General features: G+C 36.5%; 1 protein-coding gene across 3 annotated transcripts in view; it reads right to left on the bottom strand.

Annotated features, from left to right (window-relative positions):
* The window catches only part of Hira (histone cell cycle regulator-like protein), a 429854-nt gene that overhangs the window by 25642 nt on the left and 388395 nt on the right, over window positions 1–15817 (bottom strand). For all 3 annotated transcript variants that reach the window (XM_090400974.1, XM_090400975.1, XM_090400976.1), the window contains one exon: window positions 15098–15212. In XM_090400974.1, the coding sequence (XP_090257100.1) occupies window positions 15098–15212 (115 nt within the window). The remainder of the gene's footprint in view (window positions 1–15097; window positions 15213–15817) is intronic.

The raw sequence follows: 15817 nt of genomic DNA, 5'->3' as shown, positions 1-15817 counted from the left end.
TTAAGGACTACAGTTGCGTTTCCCTTATCCGCTTTGGTGATAACTATTTCTTTATTATTCTTCATCTCCTGTAGAGTTTTATATTCCTTGTTGGATATGTTGGATTTTGGTGGGACTGCTTTGGAAAGGACACAGGCTACATCCAGTCTCACACTGTTGGCGACTTGATGTGGAAGGTGGCGGATTCCGCATTCGATCTGGATCATAATATTCTCACTGGGTATTTTTTTGGGAGCAATCGCGAAGTTGTGGCCACGTGACAGCGCGTTGATTGCTTCAGGCTTCAGGGTGACTGAAGAAAGGTTGATTACGGTATTGGTAGCAAGTTTTGGAAGGACGGTAGAGTTCTTTTTTAATTTTTTCTTTTTTTTTTTCATCTGTCAGCCTCGTATTTTTTTTTTTTTTAAATTCTTTGTCGGCAGCGTTATATGAGACGTCACGTAAATTCGACCAAAGTTCGTGGTTTAGAGTGCACGAAAGCTCATCTTCGACAGCACGAATAGCTTCGTTAATGTCCGCTAAGAGAAAACGCGTGGTAGCTGGCGCGGTTATATATTCGAAGAGCTTTTTTTGAAACAAAACGGTGCTTGAATTTTACACAGTTCGGGATTACTTTATTATCCCGGCAGCGTTTCAGGAAAGTTAGACGATTTAATTGTCTAGACAGCTTCAACTTCAATTTACCGTATTGGCGGGCCTTCCGTGCGATTGTATCTCCATGGATGATGTTGATTCTCGTAGACAGGCTTATACGTTGGTTATGCATTATTAAAACACTTAAGGAATTGAACAACGTAGTTAAGGATATAAATTAAATTATACTTTAATAAATATTTTCCGATATTTCAGCAATGTCACATTGCCATCTTCTAAAGGAACTTACAAAAAAAGCACGTGCACGTGGGCACTACAAACACAGTAACTGGGAATGAAGCTATTGTTCTCCTAAAAGTCCTGATGGTGCCCTCTAGCGGGCTAAGTAGGTGTTCTTGGCCGTTGGGCTGAAGGTCTGCTGATGTAAGCCTCCCAAATTTGGGGCAGTCGCATATAACCAAATTTGTTGAGGTTTGGAGAATTTCTTAGGGCCGAGGCTGATTCCATAAATAGTCTTTCGTATTTGTATTTGCTACGGTGTATTACTGTAGCCCTCTTCCACCGTATTCTGTGGCGTGTATCCAGAGCATGGTCCGCAAGACCAGAATGGCTGCACTTGTGAAACCGGATGTAGTCCTTGTGTTCAGAAATTCTGATATTCGCTGTCCTGCCTGTTTGGCCAAAGTAAGACAGATTACAACTGCAAGGGACCTGGTATACACCAGGTAGGTCAAGGGGAAGTGGTTGGTCTTTAGTGGAGCGGATAAGGGATGCCAATTTTCTGTAAGGTTTGTAACAGGAGGTCAGGTCATGCTTTTTTAAGATTTTGGTAATCTTTTCCGAGGTGCCTCGGATGTAGGGAATGGTGATGGATTTAGAGTAATCCTTGTTGTGAAGGTGAGGAGGGGATCTGTGGTTTGTAGGTTCTAATATTTTTTGGACTTTTTTTTGGGGGTAACCATTGGCTGAGAAAGTGTTGAGGATGTGATTTAGTTCAGTGTTTAGGGCCAACAAATCGCCGTCGCGAACAAATCACCGCCACGCGTTTTCTCTTAGCGGACATTAACGAAACTATTCGTGCCGTCAAAGATGAGCTTTCGTGCACTCTAAACCACGAACTTTGGTCGATTTTACGTGACGTCTCATGTACCGCTGCCGACAAAGAATTTAAAAAAATACGAGGCCGACAGATGAAAAAATTCAAAAAATTAAAAAAGAACTCTACCGTCCTTCCAAAACTTGCTACCAATACCGTAATCAACCTTTCTTCAGTCACCCTGAAGCCTGAAGCAATCAACGCGCTGTCACGTGGCCACAACTTCGCGATTGCTCCCAAAAAAATACCCAGTGAGAATATTATGATCCAGATCGAATGCGGAATCCGCCACCTTCCACATCAATTCGCCAACAGTGTGAGACTGGATGTAGCCTGTGTCCTTTCCAAAGCAGTCCCACCAAAATCCAACATATCCAACAAGGAATATAAAACTCTACAGGAGATGAAGAATAATAAAGAAATAGTTATCACCAAAGCGGATAAGGGAAACGCAACTGTAGTCCTTAACCAAAAGGACTACACAGGTAAGCTGAATGCTCTTCTCTTAGATCGGGCTACTTACCTCCCCATCAATTACAATCCCACCAACTCTCAAATTAGAAAACTTCACAGGCTCCTTAAGAGAGTCACTTCTTGGCCTGCAGAAGTTACCAACAGATTAAAGCCATTTAACTCTATACCCCCCTGTATTTACGGACTCCCAAAAATACATAAAGAAAATGTGCCATTACGTCCCATAGTGGATGGCATTGATTCTCCCACATACAAATTAGCTAAACATTTGGCCAAAGAGCTCACACACTATACTGGCAACACACCATCACACATAAAAAACTCAGCCCATTTCAAAGCCAGCATAGAAAACCTTACACTCCAACATACTGACATAATGGTCAGCTTTGACGTCTCCTCTTTATTCACAAATGTCCCACTCAAGGAAACTCTAGAGCTAATCCAAGCTAAATTTTCTCCCGATATCTCAGCCTTATTTCAGTTCACAATGAACTCAGGCTATTTCGTTTGGCAAGGAAAATTCTACAAACAAATAGAGGGGACAGCCATGGGTTCACCACTCTCCCCACCCTTGGCCAATTTCTTTATGGAGACCTTTGAAGAAAAAGCCTTAGCCTCTGCCCCACAAAAACCAACCATATGGCTTCGCTACGTTGATGATGTGTTCGCTATTTGGCCACATGGCTCTGAAACACTTCTCTCCTTCTTAACACACTTAAACAACCAACACCCCAGAATCAAATTCACCCTGGAAAAAGAGGAAAAAAACCGCCTCCCTTTCCTAGACACACTAGTCACCCGCCAGCCTAATGGAACCTTGGTTTTCTCAGTTTACAGAAAACCCACCCATACAGGGAGATACATTCACCCCCCCCCCCCCCCCCTCACAACAATATCGAGTAGTGAAAACACTATACAAAAGGGCTAAACTAATCTGTTCAAACAACTTGGCCCTTAACACTGAACTAAATCACATCCTCAACACTTTCTCAGCCAATGGCTACCCCCAAAAAAAAGTGCAAAAAATATTAGAACCTACAAACCACAGATCCCCCCCCCCCTTCCACAACAAGGATTACTCTAAATCCATCACCATTCCCTACATCCGAGGCACCTCGGAAAAGATTACCAAAATCTTAAAAAAGCATGACCTGACCCCCTGTTACAAACCTTACAGAAAATTGGCATCCCTTATCCGCTCCACTAAAGACCAACCACTTCCCCTAGACCTACCTGGTGTATACCAGGTCCCTTGCAGTTGTAATCTGTCTTACTTTGGCCAAACAGGCAGGACAGCGAATATCAGAATTTCTGAACACAAGGACTACATCCGGTTTCACAAGTACAGCCATTCTGGTCTTGCAGACCATGCTCTGGATACACGCCACAGAATACGGTGGAAGAGGGCTACAGTAATACACTGTAGCAAATACAAATACGAAAGACTATTTATGGAATCGGCCTCGGCCCTAAGAAATTCTCCAAACCTCAACAAATTTGGTTGTATGCGACTGCCCCAAATTTGGGAGGCTTACATCAGCAGACCTTCAGCCCAACGGCCAAGAACACCTACTTAGCCCGCTAGAGGGCACCATCAGGACTTTTAGGAGAACAATAGCTTCATTCCCAGTTACTGTGTTTGTAGTGCCCACGTGCACGTGCTTTTTTTGTAAGTTCCTTTAGAAGATGGCAATGTGACATTGCTGAAATATCGGAAAATATTTATTAAAGTATAATTTAATTTATATCCTTAACTACGTTGTTCAATTCCTTAAGTGTTTTAATAACACCAGTAAGTGTTCTTACATGATTAGAAGAAAGCGAAAACCTACAAAATACCTGTAAAAAAACATTTTTTTTACAGGCATCTAGTGGGGGGGAAAATGTATGGGCTTCTGTTCGAATGGAGCTTGTGCCCTTACAGGTAGGAATAGTGGGGGTTGTTTCTAAGGTCAAGGAAGTAGCTCCGGATATGAATTGGGTATACATTGTTTCATACACAGAGAAGCGTTAGTCTCCAAAGGAATGCCACCAGAATTTAAAACTGTGCTATACAACGCTGTGATGCTAGTTAATTTTATTAAGGACTGAACATTAAATAACAGGTTATTTTCAGTACTCTGCGATGAAATGGGCAGTGAATATATACAACTTTTGCTTCATTCTGAAATTTGCTGGCTTTCCAGGGTCAAAGTACTAACAAGGTTATTTCAATTAAGGCACGAAGTTTTATTGTTTGTAAATGAACATAATTCTGATTATGTTTATTATGATTGTCACTCCTTGTTGACAAAGCATGGTTATCAACACTATCCATCTTTCAGACATTTTTTCGAAATTAAATGATCTAAATCTCTCCCATCAGGGAAATTCTTCAAGTGTTCTTGATGCCTACGACAAAATAAAGGCATTCGAGAAAAAACTGGTGTTATGGATTAGTTATGTAAAAGCCAGACAATTTGCACCTTTTCCAACAGTGGAATCCTTTTTAGTTGAAAATGATATTTTTGTTGATTCTGAGTTTCTGGAAAGGGTTTGTGACCACCTCAAAACTCTGAAACAGAATTTTGAAACATATTTATAAAAGTTATTCGTAAAACATATTTTACGAATAACTTTTATAAGAAATTTCTTTGGGTTCACGATCCATTTCAGGCTTACAGTCACGAGAACAACCTTTCGTCATCGAAACAAGAACAATTAATTGAGATTTCAAGTGACAGTGGGCTTAAAATGCAATTCCGTGATCTTAGTTCAGCTTGATTCTGGATCTCGCCTTCAATGAGAAGTGAATTTCCTGAAATTTAAAAAAAAATTACGAGGGAAGTCTAGAAAGTAAGTTCCATTTTTAAATATTTTCACTGCAGTGCTGCAATCGCAATGGTGTGCATGCGTGCTGTTTTGTTAATTCCTTAGCAAGGTGTTGGTGCCATTTTCAGACATTCTCGCAGTGCGTATGCTTCTTAATGTGTGTTTATAATATCTAAGAAAATAGAATCACCCGCTGCATGTGAAATTAGGTTAGTTATCCATTTCTTGAATGTGAGGAACATTAAAGCAGCTGAAATTCATCGGCAAATTATTGAGGTTTACGAAGAACATGCAATGAGTGATTCAATGGTACAAAGATGGGTAAGACTTTTTTAATGAAGAAAGGATAGGTGTGCACAATGATGAATGGAGCAGGCGACCATCTTTAGTGACTGATGATTTGGTGTGTTCGGTTGAAGAGAAGATTCAACAGAATAGAGGATTCACTATGACGTTACTCTCGCAGCAATTTCCAGAAGTTTCATGGCCAGCGTAACACAACAACTTCTTGCCATCTTCGGCTGAGAACAATTCCATCATCCCCCACATAGTCCTAACCTTCAGCCAAACGACTTTCACATGTTCAAACATCTGAAATTTTTCCTTGGTGGCCGACGGTTTCAAGATGACAAGGTCAAAGAAGCAGTCAATATGTGGTGTGCATCACAGGCGGCAACCTTCTACGATGAAGGTGTACAACTCTTGGTGCCCCATTATGATAAGTGTCTGAACAATGGCAGAAATTATGTAGAAAAGCAGTACAAGATGTCTACTTTAATTTCCAATAAAGTTTTTTTTGAAAGTATATTTTTTTTTCTCAGACAGCCCATCGGAACTTACTTTCTGGACGTCTCTTGTACATAACTTAGCAAGTCCATAGAATTGTTTTAGGCATTATACTGGTCTTGGGCTTAGAAAGGTTGAGATAAACGCTGCTTTAAATGATATAATAACAATGAAAGAATTAAAGGACAAACTAAGTATAATAAAAAAATGGCAAATCAGCAGGAGTACATGGGATAAACTCTGAACTGTATAAATTTGCTGGAAAAAAATTTCATCAGAGATTATTAAAATTTTTAAATAAACTATATACAAATGGACAAATACCAATAGAATGGAATACAAGTATAGTGATATCTATATTTAAAAAAAGGAGATACACAAAACCTGCTAATTACAGAGGTATTAGTTTATTGAATACATGCTACAAAATATATAGTAGAATACTTAATGAAAAATTGAAAATATACAGTGAAAAAATATTATTAGAATGTCAAAATGGATTTAGTAAAGGACATTCTCACAATGGATGCAGTTTTTTGTTTAAAACTACTTATAGAAAAAAAGAAGAGAATTTAATTTAGAAACTCATCTTTTGTTTATAGATTATGAAAAAGCATTTGGCAAAGTGAAAAGATATATATTTTGATATATTACAAAGAATAAATATACCTAATATCTTACTACATGCAATATTGAATATACACTAGTGGCCAAAATTGTGGAAGCCTTTTGGAAAAAGTGTATTTCTGAGGTTTGATGGCTCATAACACCACTTTTTTTTGGCGTAATACCATAAAATTATATATCAGTGGAAAGATAATTTAATCAAGAATGTAATGCAATAACTTTTACGACGGATTTTTTTTATTAGAACAGCAGTGTTATAAAGAAGAAAAGTGAAACACAGAAAAAAAAGAGATATACAAAAATTCTCACAATGTGAGTTAATACTTAGTTGGGTAACCTTTAGCATTAATTATAGAGTGAACCAAGTTTTTTAGTTCTGCAGCTGTTATAATGTGAAACCAAGATTGAATTATTGCTTCTATTAATTGGGCTTTATTGGTGGGTTGCTTCTGACTAACAAGTTTCTTTAGTCGGCTCCATAGATTTTCGATTGGGTTAAGGTCTGGTCTATTCCCAGGCCATTCCAGCAGTGGAATATGATTATCTTGAAACCACATTTTTGCACACGGCAGCAACATGACATGGAGATGAATCCTGTTGAAATATAAATGCTTCATTATCTTGGAAAAGATCACTTGCGGAAGGCTTCAGTTTGGGCTCAAGTATTTCATTTATGTATTTTTAGGCATTTATATTCCCATTAATCATGCAAATTCTGCCCACACCTTTTGATGTCATACAACCCCTGATAATAACATTAAGTGGGTGTTTCACGGTAGGTGTAATGCAATCAGGATGCAGATCTTCTCCGATTCTTCTCCATACGTATTTTATGCCATCACTACCAAACAGGGAGATTTTGGTCTCATCACTCCAAATAACACTGTCCCATTGTTCCGCTGTCCTGTTAACACGGGTTTTAGCCCAGTTTAATCTTTTCAACCTTTGTTTGAGAGATAAAGATGGCTTTTTTCATGGAATTCTAGCATTTAGACCAAATTCCTGCAGTCTTTGCCGAACAGTTCTTACACTCAAGTTAAAGAGGCAGTGAAGGAAAAGAAGAAAGCATATCAAAAGTTCCTGGCAAATAAGTCAGCTTGTGCTCTTAGAGAATACAGAAACAAATGCAAGAATGCTAAACACTGTGTAAAACTAACTAAATAAAAGTCACGAGAGGACTTTGGCAAGAATATAGAAAATAAATATCAAGAAGGTGGCAAAATATTCTGGAGGTTGTTGAAGAAGCTTAGGAATGGAGGAAAGAGTGCTGTAAAAGAAGTTAGAAATGATAAAGGTGACATGAAAACGGAAGAAAAAGATATCCTTGAAGTATGGAGTAATTACTCTGAAAAACTGCTAAATGAAACAAGCAGTGATGACAGTACAGTGGTAAAAAAAAAAAAAAAACACTGACCAGGCATGCAGTCAGGAATATATATCCATACTTGAAGTAGAAAAAGCCATCAAAGACTTAAAATGTGGAAAGGCAGCAGGAGTAGATGATATTCGACCAGAAATATGGTGGCATAAAAGTCTTACAGTGGCTGCACTGCATAGTTCAGAAAGCCTGGACAGAGGGACGAATTCCCGATGATTGGAGTAGAGCTCTCATAGTACCCATATATAAAAAGGGAAATAAAATTGAATGTGAGAATTATTAGAAACAGAGGTATTTCCCTACTAAGTGTTCCTGGCAAGATCTATGCAAGTATACTTGAGAAACGATTGAGAAGAATTATGGAAGAAAAGCTGGGTGAAGAACAAGATGGATTCAGGCCAAATAGAGGCTGTCAGGATCAGATCTTCACTTTATGACAAATAGTGGAGAAATCATGGGAATATAACAAAGATCTGTATTTAAGTTTTGTCGATTTGGAAAAGGCATATGACAAGGTGCCAAGAGAGAAGCTCTTCAATATGCTGCAGTTATATGGTGTCAATGGGGCATTATATCAAGCAATACTTAGTCTTTATTTGAGTTGTAAGCAAGCAGTTAGAATTGAAGGAAGTACAGGAAGATGGTTTAATGTTAAATCTGGTGTGAGACAAGGATGTACATTATTCCCTCTGTTATTCATTATCTATATGGATCACATTATGAAGGAAAGTGGTATTAAACATGATATCAAAATTGGAGATGATAATGTCAACTCTTTGCTTTATGCAGACGATTTTATACTTCTAAATAAATCCGCTACAAGTCTGCAAGATTCTCTGACTAAATTGAATAACTGTTGTAATAGATATGGTATGAAGGTCAGCAATAAAAAGACAAAGACAATGAAAATAGGCAGAATCATTGAAAATGTCAACTGTGTTGTGAATGGAGAAACTGTGGAACAAGTAAAACATTTCAGCTACTTAGGCACAATTTTTAGTGAAGATAGTAAATTCAATATAGAAATAGACAACAGAATCAGCAAAACTGGTATGGTGGGAAGTCAATTGAATAAATTCATATGGAATAAAAGAGAAATTAGTCGGAACACTAAATTAGCTATATACAAGACAGTGTTCAAACCAGTTTTAACTTATGGATCTGAGAGCTGGGTCAGAAGTAAAACACCTGATCAAAGACTAGAGACCGTAGATATGAGAGTCCTGAGAAAGATTAGAGGCATGAAGAGATGGCATCAATGGCAATATCATATTAAAAACGAGGATATTAGGAAAGAACTTGACATTGTCAGCATCCAGGAATGCGTTAGCAGAGCTAATCTCAGGTGGTATGGTCACTTAAACAGAATGTGTGAAGAAAGATTAGCAAAACAAGCGTTCTCTGCAGGTTGGCAGCAAAACGACCCAGAGGAAGACCAAGATATAGGTGGATTGATACAGTACAAAGTGCCTTAGACGATAGAAATATAAGATCTGATAATGTTGGAGTCCTGACAAGTAACAGACTGATTTGGAGGAAAATTGTAGATAGGAAGTTAGTAATGATGTAATTTTTTTCATGTAGCACTATCATATCCTGTACACCCCTTGAGGGTACATGGCAGGAATTTGATGATGTGTATACAAAGATAATGAAATAAAAATAAAAATAAGTGAAAAACTGTCCGAAAAACAATCCATAAACCAAGGAGTAAGACAGGGATGTTCTCGGTCTCAAACACTTTTCAATATTTATATTAATGAAATATTAATACAGTGGAACACTTTAAACAATCCAGGTATAGAAATTTCCTGGAATAACAAAATAAATAAGCTATTATTTGCAGATGATCAGATAATAATATCGGATAAGGAAGACGATTTACAAAGAGTAATATATAATTTTAACATTATAGTAGAATAGTTTGGAATGAAAATATTCATAGATGAAACTAAAATAATGGCATTTTGTGGACAAACTTCAGTTAGAAGTAAAATAGTTATTAATAATAATAGAAGAGATAAATACTTTCAGTTATCTTGGATGTGAAATATCATATGAAGGAGAAAAAGACATAAAATTAAAAACTTCACATTTTTTACAGATTATAGGCCAGATAAATAGAACACTCAACCCAAATATAGTACAAAAAGAAACATGCTTGAAAATATACAATACTTTAGCAGTGTCCACATTATTATATGACAATGAAATTTGGGCAATAAACAAACAAGATCAAGAATAAAAACAAGTGAAATGAGATTTATGAGAAGAACTGCAAAATACACATTATTAGACCAAAAAAAAGAACAAAGATATTTTAAAAGAACTAAAAACAAAATCAATAGAAAAAAACTAAACAATAAAAATGGGTAGAACATGTAAACTGAATGGCCAACACCCAATATCCTAAACAAATAATAAAACAAACAATTCGGAACAAAATTCATTCGTACTTTCAAGTCGACAATGGGCACACTGATGAATAAACGAGTTCAACGTGGCATGGAATAAAAAGCCAAGTTTGCCCAAAGCAACCTACAAGGAGCCTTGCCACAGGGAAGATATCATCCATACTTCTGTAAGATTGCAGCAGACTGGAAAAGCAGTCATTCTTCAATCTTCTGATCTGTTTCTTTGCCTACGATTATCAATTGATATCTTGTCAGTCCACCTGGAAATCAGTTGTGCTTTGACATTCCTTTCAAGATGAATATCTCTTCCAGAGTGAAATTATAACAATTGAGACATTACATGAAGCAATTTTATGTGTACAGTCTATTCATTTTGCTTTTATTATGCAGAGTACATTTCCTAATGTACACTGACCTACATCTTCACTTCCTAGGCCAGTTTGGACATTCTGATATCATCAGTAAGATAAGAAGCTGGATCTGGTATAATCCGAAAACATTATCACATTCGGAACAAAATTCATTTGTACTTTCAAGTCGACAACGGAAGCACTGATGAATAAACAAGTTCAACATGGCATGGAATAACCTAAAAGGAGCCTTGCCACAGGGAAGATATCATCCATACTTCCATAAGATTGCTTCATGTAATGTCTCGATTGTTATAATTTCACTCTGGAAGAGATATTCATCTTGAAAGGAGTGTCAAAGCACAACTGATTTTCAGATGGACTGAAAAGATATCAATTGAGAATCGTAGGCAAAGAAAGATCAGAAGATTGAAGAATGACTGCTTTTCCAGTCTGCTGAGCAATCTTACGGAAGTATATGCATGATATCTTCCTGTGGCAAGGCTCCTTGTATGTTGCCTTGGGCAAACCTGGCTTTTTATTCCATGCCATGTTGAACTCGTTTATTCATCAGTGCATATGTTGTCGACTTGAAAGTACAAATGAATTTTGTTCCAAATGTGATAATGTTTTCAGATTATACCAGATTCAGCTTCTTAAAATATAAACCAATTGGAAAGAGAAGGCTGGTTAGACCTCAAAAAAGGATATTAGATGGATAATGACATCGGAACAGACTAATATGATCTATATCCGTAATTGGTGTTGTGATGATGATAATTTTATCATTAAATCATATAAAAATGAAGATACTGTTGTTTTCTCTAAAATACACAGCTTTTGTAATTTTGTTTATAATGTGCAAAATTGTTCATATGCAATTTTTTTCACAAGGTGACTATGCTTTGTGCTACCAAGTGAACACATAAAACGCTATCCCACTGAACATAGTGACCTGCAGAGGAAATTACAAAATTGATGGTGGATAGATCATCAATTACATCATCACCTCTTCTCAGCAGTATATGGTGTGTTGTTTGGACCATACTAGCATATCCTCTGAAATCAGTTGCATGTAGAACACTTTTGTTTTTAAGCTAATAGCTTTCCTTCTCTGACATAACTGTCTGCTTCTCAAATCCAGATGACAAAAAATTCGGTTGCATCCCTTACATATCTGGAGTATGTAAGGGATGCAGAAAAATTTTCGCACATTCTTAAAATAATGCAACATGCAAACTTTCTTTAATCCACACCAAAAATGAACTATCCTTATCTGCTCATCAAAGTATCCTCTCCATCATCTGCCAAAGCACAACAGGTCTTGCCTTACCTAAAATGTACGAGACAATAGCATAATGAGCAAAGTCCAACAAAACCACAAAGAGTGGCAGCAAGGACTTCAGGATCCAGGCTTTTCAGAAGTGGAGTTGTATATCTTTGTGCCCATGAAGATCCTTTGGTGATCAAAGTGAAAAACTAGTCTAAAAATTTAATAACTAAATAAAGTTTCTTAATTATTATCCCCTAATATGTGTTTTCTCCTCTAAACAAAAAAAATATGTGTTGAATAATCTGTAACATAAGGCAGGACAGTATGAATAATCTATATGTTGCATTTTACATAAATTAAAGCCATTTAACTACATGCTTAACACCATGGAATTCTTGTAATATAATAATGAAGATGATAGCAAATAATATGAGCCCTGTTAAGCAAAGTCTTAACAATACCTATTTTTGGGCAGGATGATGGGCAGAATCAAGCTTGAAGCATCTGCCAGTGAAAGCAGGTTTCTGGATGACAGAGGTGGACAAAGCGCCAGAGGAGATTATGGATTAGAATGATATCTAAGAAAGGCAAACTACTAGCATTCTCTTTTTCCCATAGTGATTGTTAATTGTTATCAACCGAGTAACTGACAAAACCAGGTAAGATTCTTCTAAATAACCACAAAATGTCATATTCAGACTATAATTACAATGATCGAGGACAGGAAGGAGTAACTACAGTATCAAATGCTAAACATGAAGTTAATCTTCTTCTTGAATGGTAGGCAATAACAAATAGAATGATATGGGCAAACATCAATTAAAATGAAGAATATGATCATGAGACATTTGTGCTCTTGGTCTTACAGAAAGTTCCATTAAAGAAGTGGAAGAATTTTTCCTTTCTCCCAGTTATTAGAGAAGGCAGTATTGAAGTCCTGACAAATAAGGCTAATTTGGAGGAAAATTGTTGATAAAAAGTTAGTAACAATGTAAACTTTTCATGTAGTACTACTGTAGTAGTCTGGACACTCCTTGAAGGTACACAGCAGAAATTTAATGATGATGAAAAGTGATAATATTGCTAGAAAGACATATGGCAATTCATTTTCTGGATGTGATCAAATAGCAAAAATATCATATACATAGCAAATCCAAAAGGAACCATGAAGATGAATGGGGAAGAGAGTTATCCACCAGATATTTCAGTTTGTGTTAGTCAAGGAAGAGAACCTATGACAGCACTTTCAATCAGTATGTAGATTTTAATTCTCTAATCAAAATAACCTGAGTAGATTATAAGATCAAAAATTTTTACTATTTTAGGAGTAAAGTTCTGGGATAATAATCAAAGAGTTTTTGCAGAGAGAGAGAGCATTAAAATAAAACAATGTCAGAGGTGACCATTAGATCAGATGGCTGTAAGGAGAAATCCCTGATCATCATCATCAAGAAATATGAATTTATGAAAAAAGACCTGGATGGGTTTTATATGTGCACTTAATAAATGAGAAAGAAATTTTCAACATAAAAGGTACAAGAATCGGTGCAATTTGCAGTACGTTTTAAGGACAGCCCTCACAGATCTTCGTTAATTATAATTGTTATTATTATGAGTGCTCCTTAAAGAAATTCAAAGACCTATTGAGGAGGAGCCCATTTAGATACTCATACTTAAATACCTATCATATCTCTCCTTTAATACATTTACTAAAAATGCACGAACATCTAATATTCCACATCTATTCCACACAAGAAGAACTGAGACCTCACATGCTTCTTAACAATGTACCTAGTGAGATTCCAGAGATGACTCCAAGTTCATGTTAAAAGTTTAATGGAGTGAAACAACACTAGGAAAGGATTAAAATTTGTATTAAATTAATTCAATATTTTGTAATGTATGGATAATGATCCCAAGTTCTACCTCCATATGCAAACAAAATCTCACTCGAGTCTATACTGTAAGATCCCCTCACTAACATCTAAGTTTCTATCATATCAACTGTGCATATGGATTGATCATATGCCCAATTCCACAATGTGAGAAATTCCAGTTATCATCTTTGTTACTCACTGCTGAATGTTTTCAACTGCCTCCCAATCTCCTTGTAACCTGGTGACCATATATGTGCATAGTAATCCAGATGTCATCTCATCAAAGCCTTGGAGGAAAGTAGGGAAGGGGTGGGGATAACTTCCTTATTCCTATATGTTGGTTGGTTGGTTGATTAGGAGTTTATTGGTGCAAAGACAGCAAAAGTCATACAAAAATACAACAGGCAACTGAAATATCATTCACTACTGCTTTCCATACAGCCAATCTGTTCACATCAGCCAGAAGAGATTCTGCATCAGATGCATTCCTCATCACTCTAACTTAGCATTAATAATAAACAATCAGATATCTCCCCCATCGTCCATCACCAGTATTATCAATATACATGTTAATACAGTTACAGCAGTGTTCTCTTTAATAATGTTGTTATTTGATGTGATAACTTAACCAATTTAGTAATGTGACTCCTAAATTTTAACTCTCCATCCACAATAATCCCTCAAATTTCTAACTTCATTGACTAACTACTTCTAACAAATTCCCATCAACATAATACTCTGCCTGTAATGCCAACTATCCAAAAATGTATACAACTGGCAACTGAAATATTATTCACTATTGCTTTCCATAGAGCCAATCTGTTCACATCAGCCAGCAGAGATTCTGCTAAGTTAGAGTGATGAGGAATGCATCAGATGCATTCCTCATCACTCTAACTTAGCATTAACAATAAACAATCAGATATATCCCCCCATCAACCATCACCAGTATTATCAACATATAATGTTAAACAATGGTTAAAGTATAGAATCCTGTGGTTCATCACTGGTCATCCTCCTCATACTCAGCATACCATACATCACTTTGTGATACCTGTCAGTCAGCCACGGCATAAGTTTATATTACATATCCATCCTTTTGAGTTTGTATAACAACCTCTGATAATATTTTGTCAAATACCATAGTATATCCATTCCCCTTTAACCAGCTCTGCCTGTCACTGTATTACAGAATATGAGCAATTAAAGCATGAGGAATATTTAATAAAATCATGCCATCCTCTACAGAGGATCATGTTGTTGTCTATCCATCTATGGGTGCAATTCCTTTTAGTATATAACACATAGTGAAAATTTCTCCTTCTATAGAAAATAAATTATTTAATACACTTTGTCTGAATGTCATGTAGAGAGACTACAGTCTCTTATTAATTAGGGGAAAAAATATTGAACTTACCATGCTCCCATATCACTACTGAAAGCATATGATTTTCCAGTTGAAAGGCATATTAAAGGTGCACCACCATCTGTGAGTGCTGTACTTTTTATACATATGTCTGTGCTTCCCATTTCTGAAAACAAACAAGAATACAAAACAAATGTTAATGCATACAAACTGTCAGTAACTAAAGATATGATAGTTAATATTTTCTTTATGAACACCCCTAGTGATTGCACTGAATTTCCAAATAAACCTTTATGCAATGAAAATATAATTCATCTAACAAAATGAAATGAACTAATTAATTTCAAAGTGTTGATATATTTGCTATTAACAGTTAACTCTTATAGAGCAGTCTTGTTTGTTATAGTGAAGTGAGCTCACTTCACTATAACATGTCTATTGATCATAGTGGGAATGGATAACATATTACCACATATGCTTAAGGAATGTGCACCACAGTTAGTTATGCTCTTGACCTGGTTATTTAATGAAAGTTGCAGTAGATAGGATTCCTAAGGAGTGGAGAGAAGGCAAAATAGTACCACTCCACAAGCATGGTTCTAAGACAGAAGTCTCCAACTATAGGCCAGCCTGTATAACTGCAGTTGTGGTCAAGGTGTTGGAGAGATTGGTAAGGAATAGAATACAGAATTGGGTTGATGGACATGGCATTCTTTATGATGGTCAGCATGGATTTGTAAAGGATAGGTCCTGTTTCAGTAATTTACTTGC

The sequence above is a fragment of the Typopeltis vanoorti genome, chromosome 11 (assembly GCF_054136105.1).
Source record: "Typopeltis vanoorti isolate ZY-2024b chromosome 11, IOZ_Tvanoo_1.0, whole genome shotgun sequence".
NCBI lineage: Eukaryota > Metazoa > Arthropoda > Arachnida > Uropygi > Thelyphonidae > Typopeltis > Typopeltis vanoorti.
The sequence above is the reverse complement of the archived record's forward strand: the minus strand, read 5'-3'. Positions and strand labels throughout refer to the sequence as shown.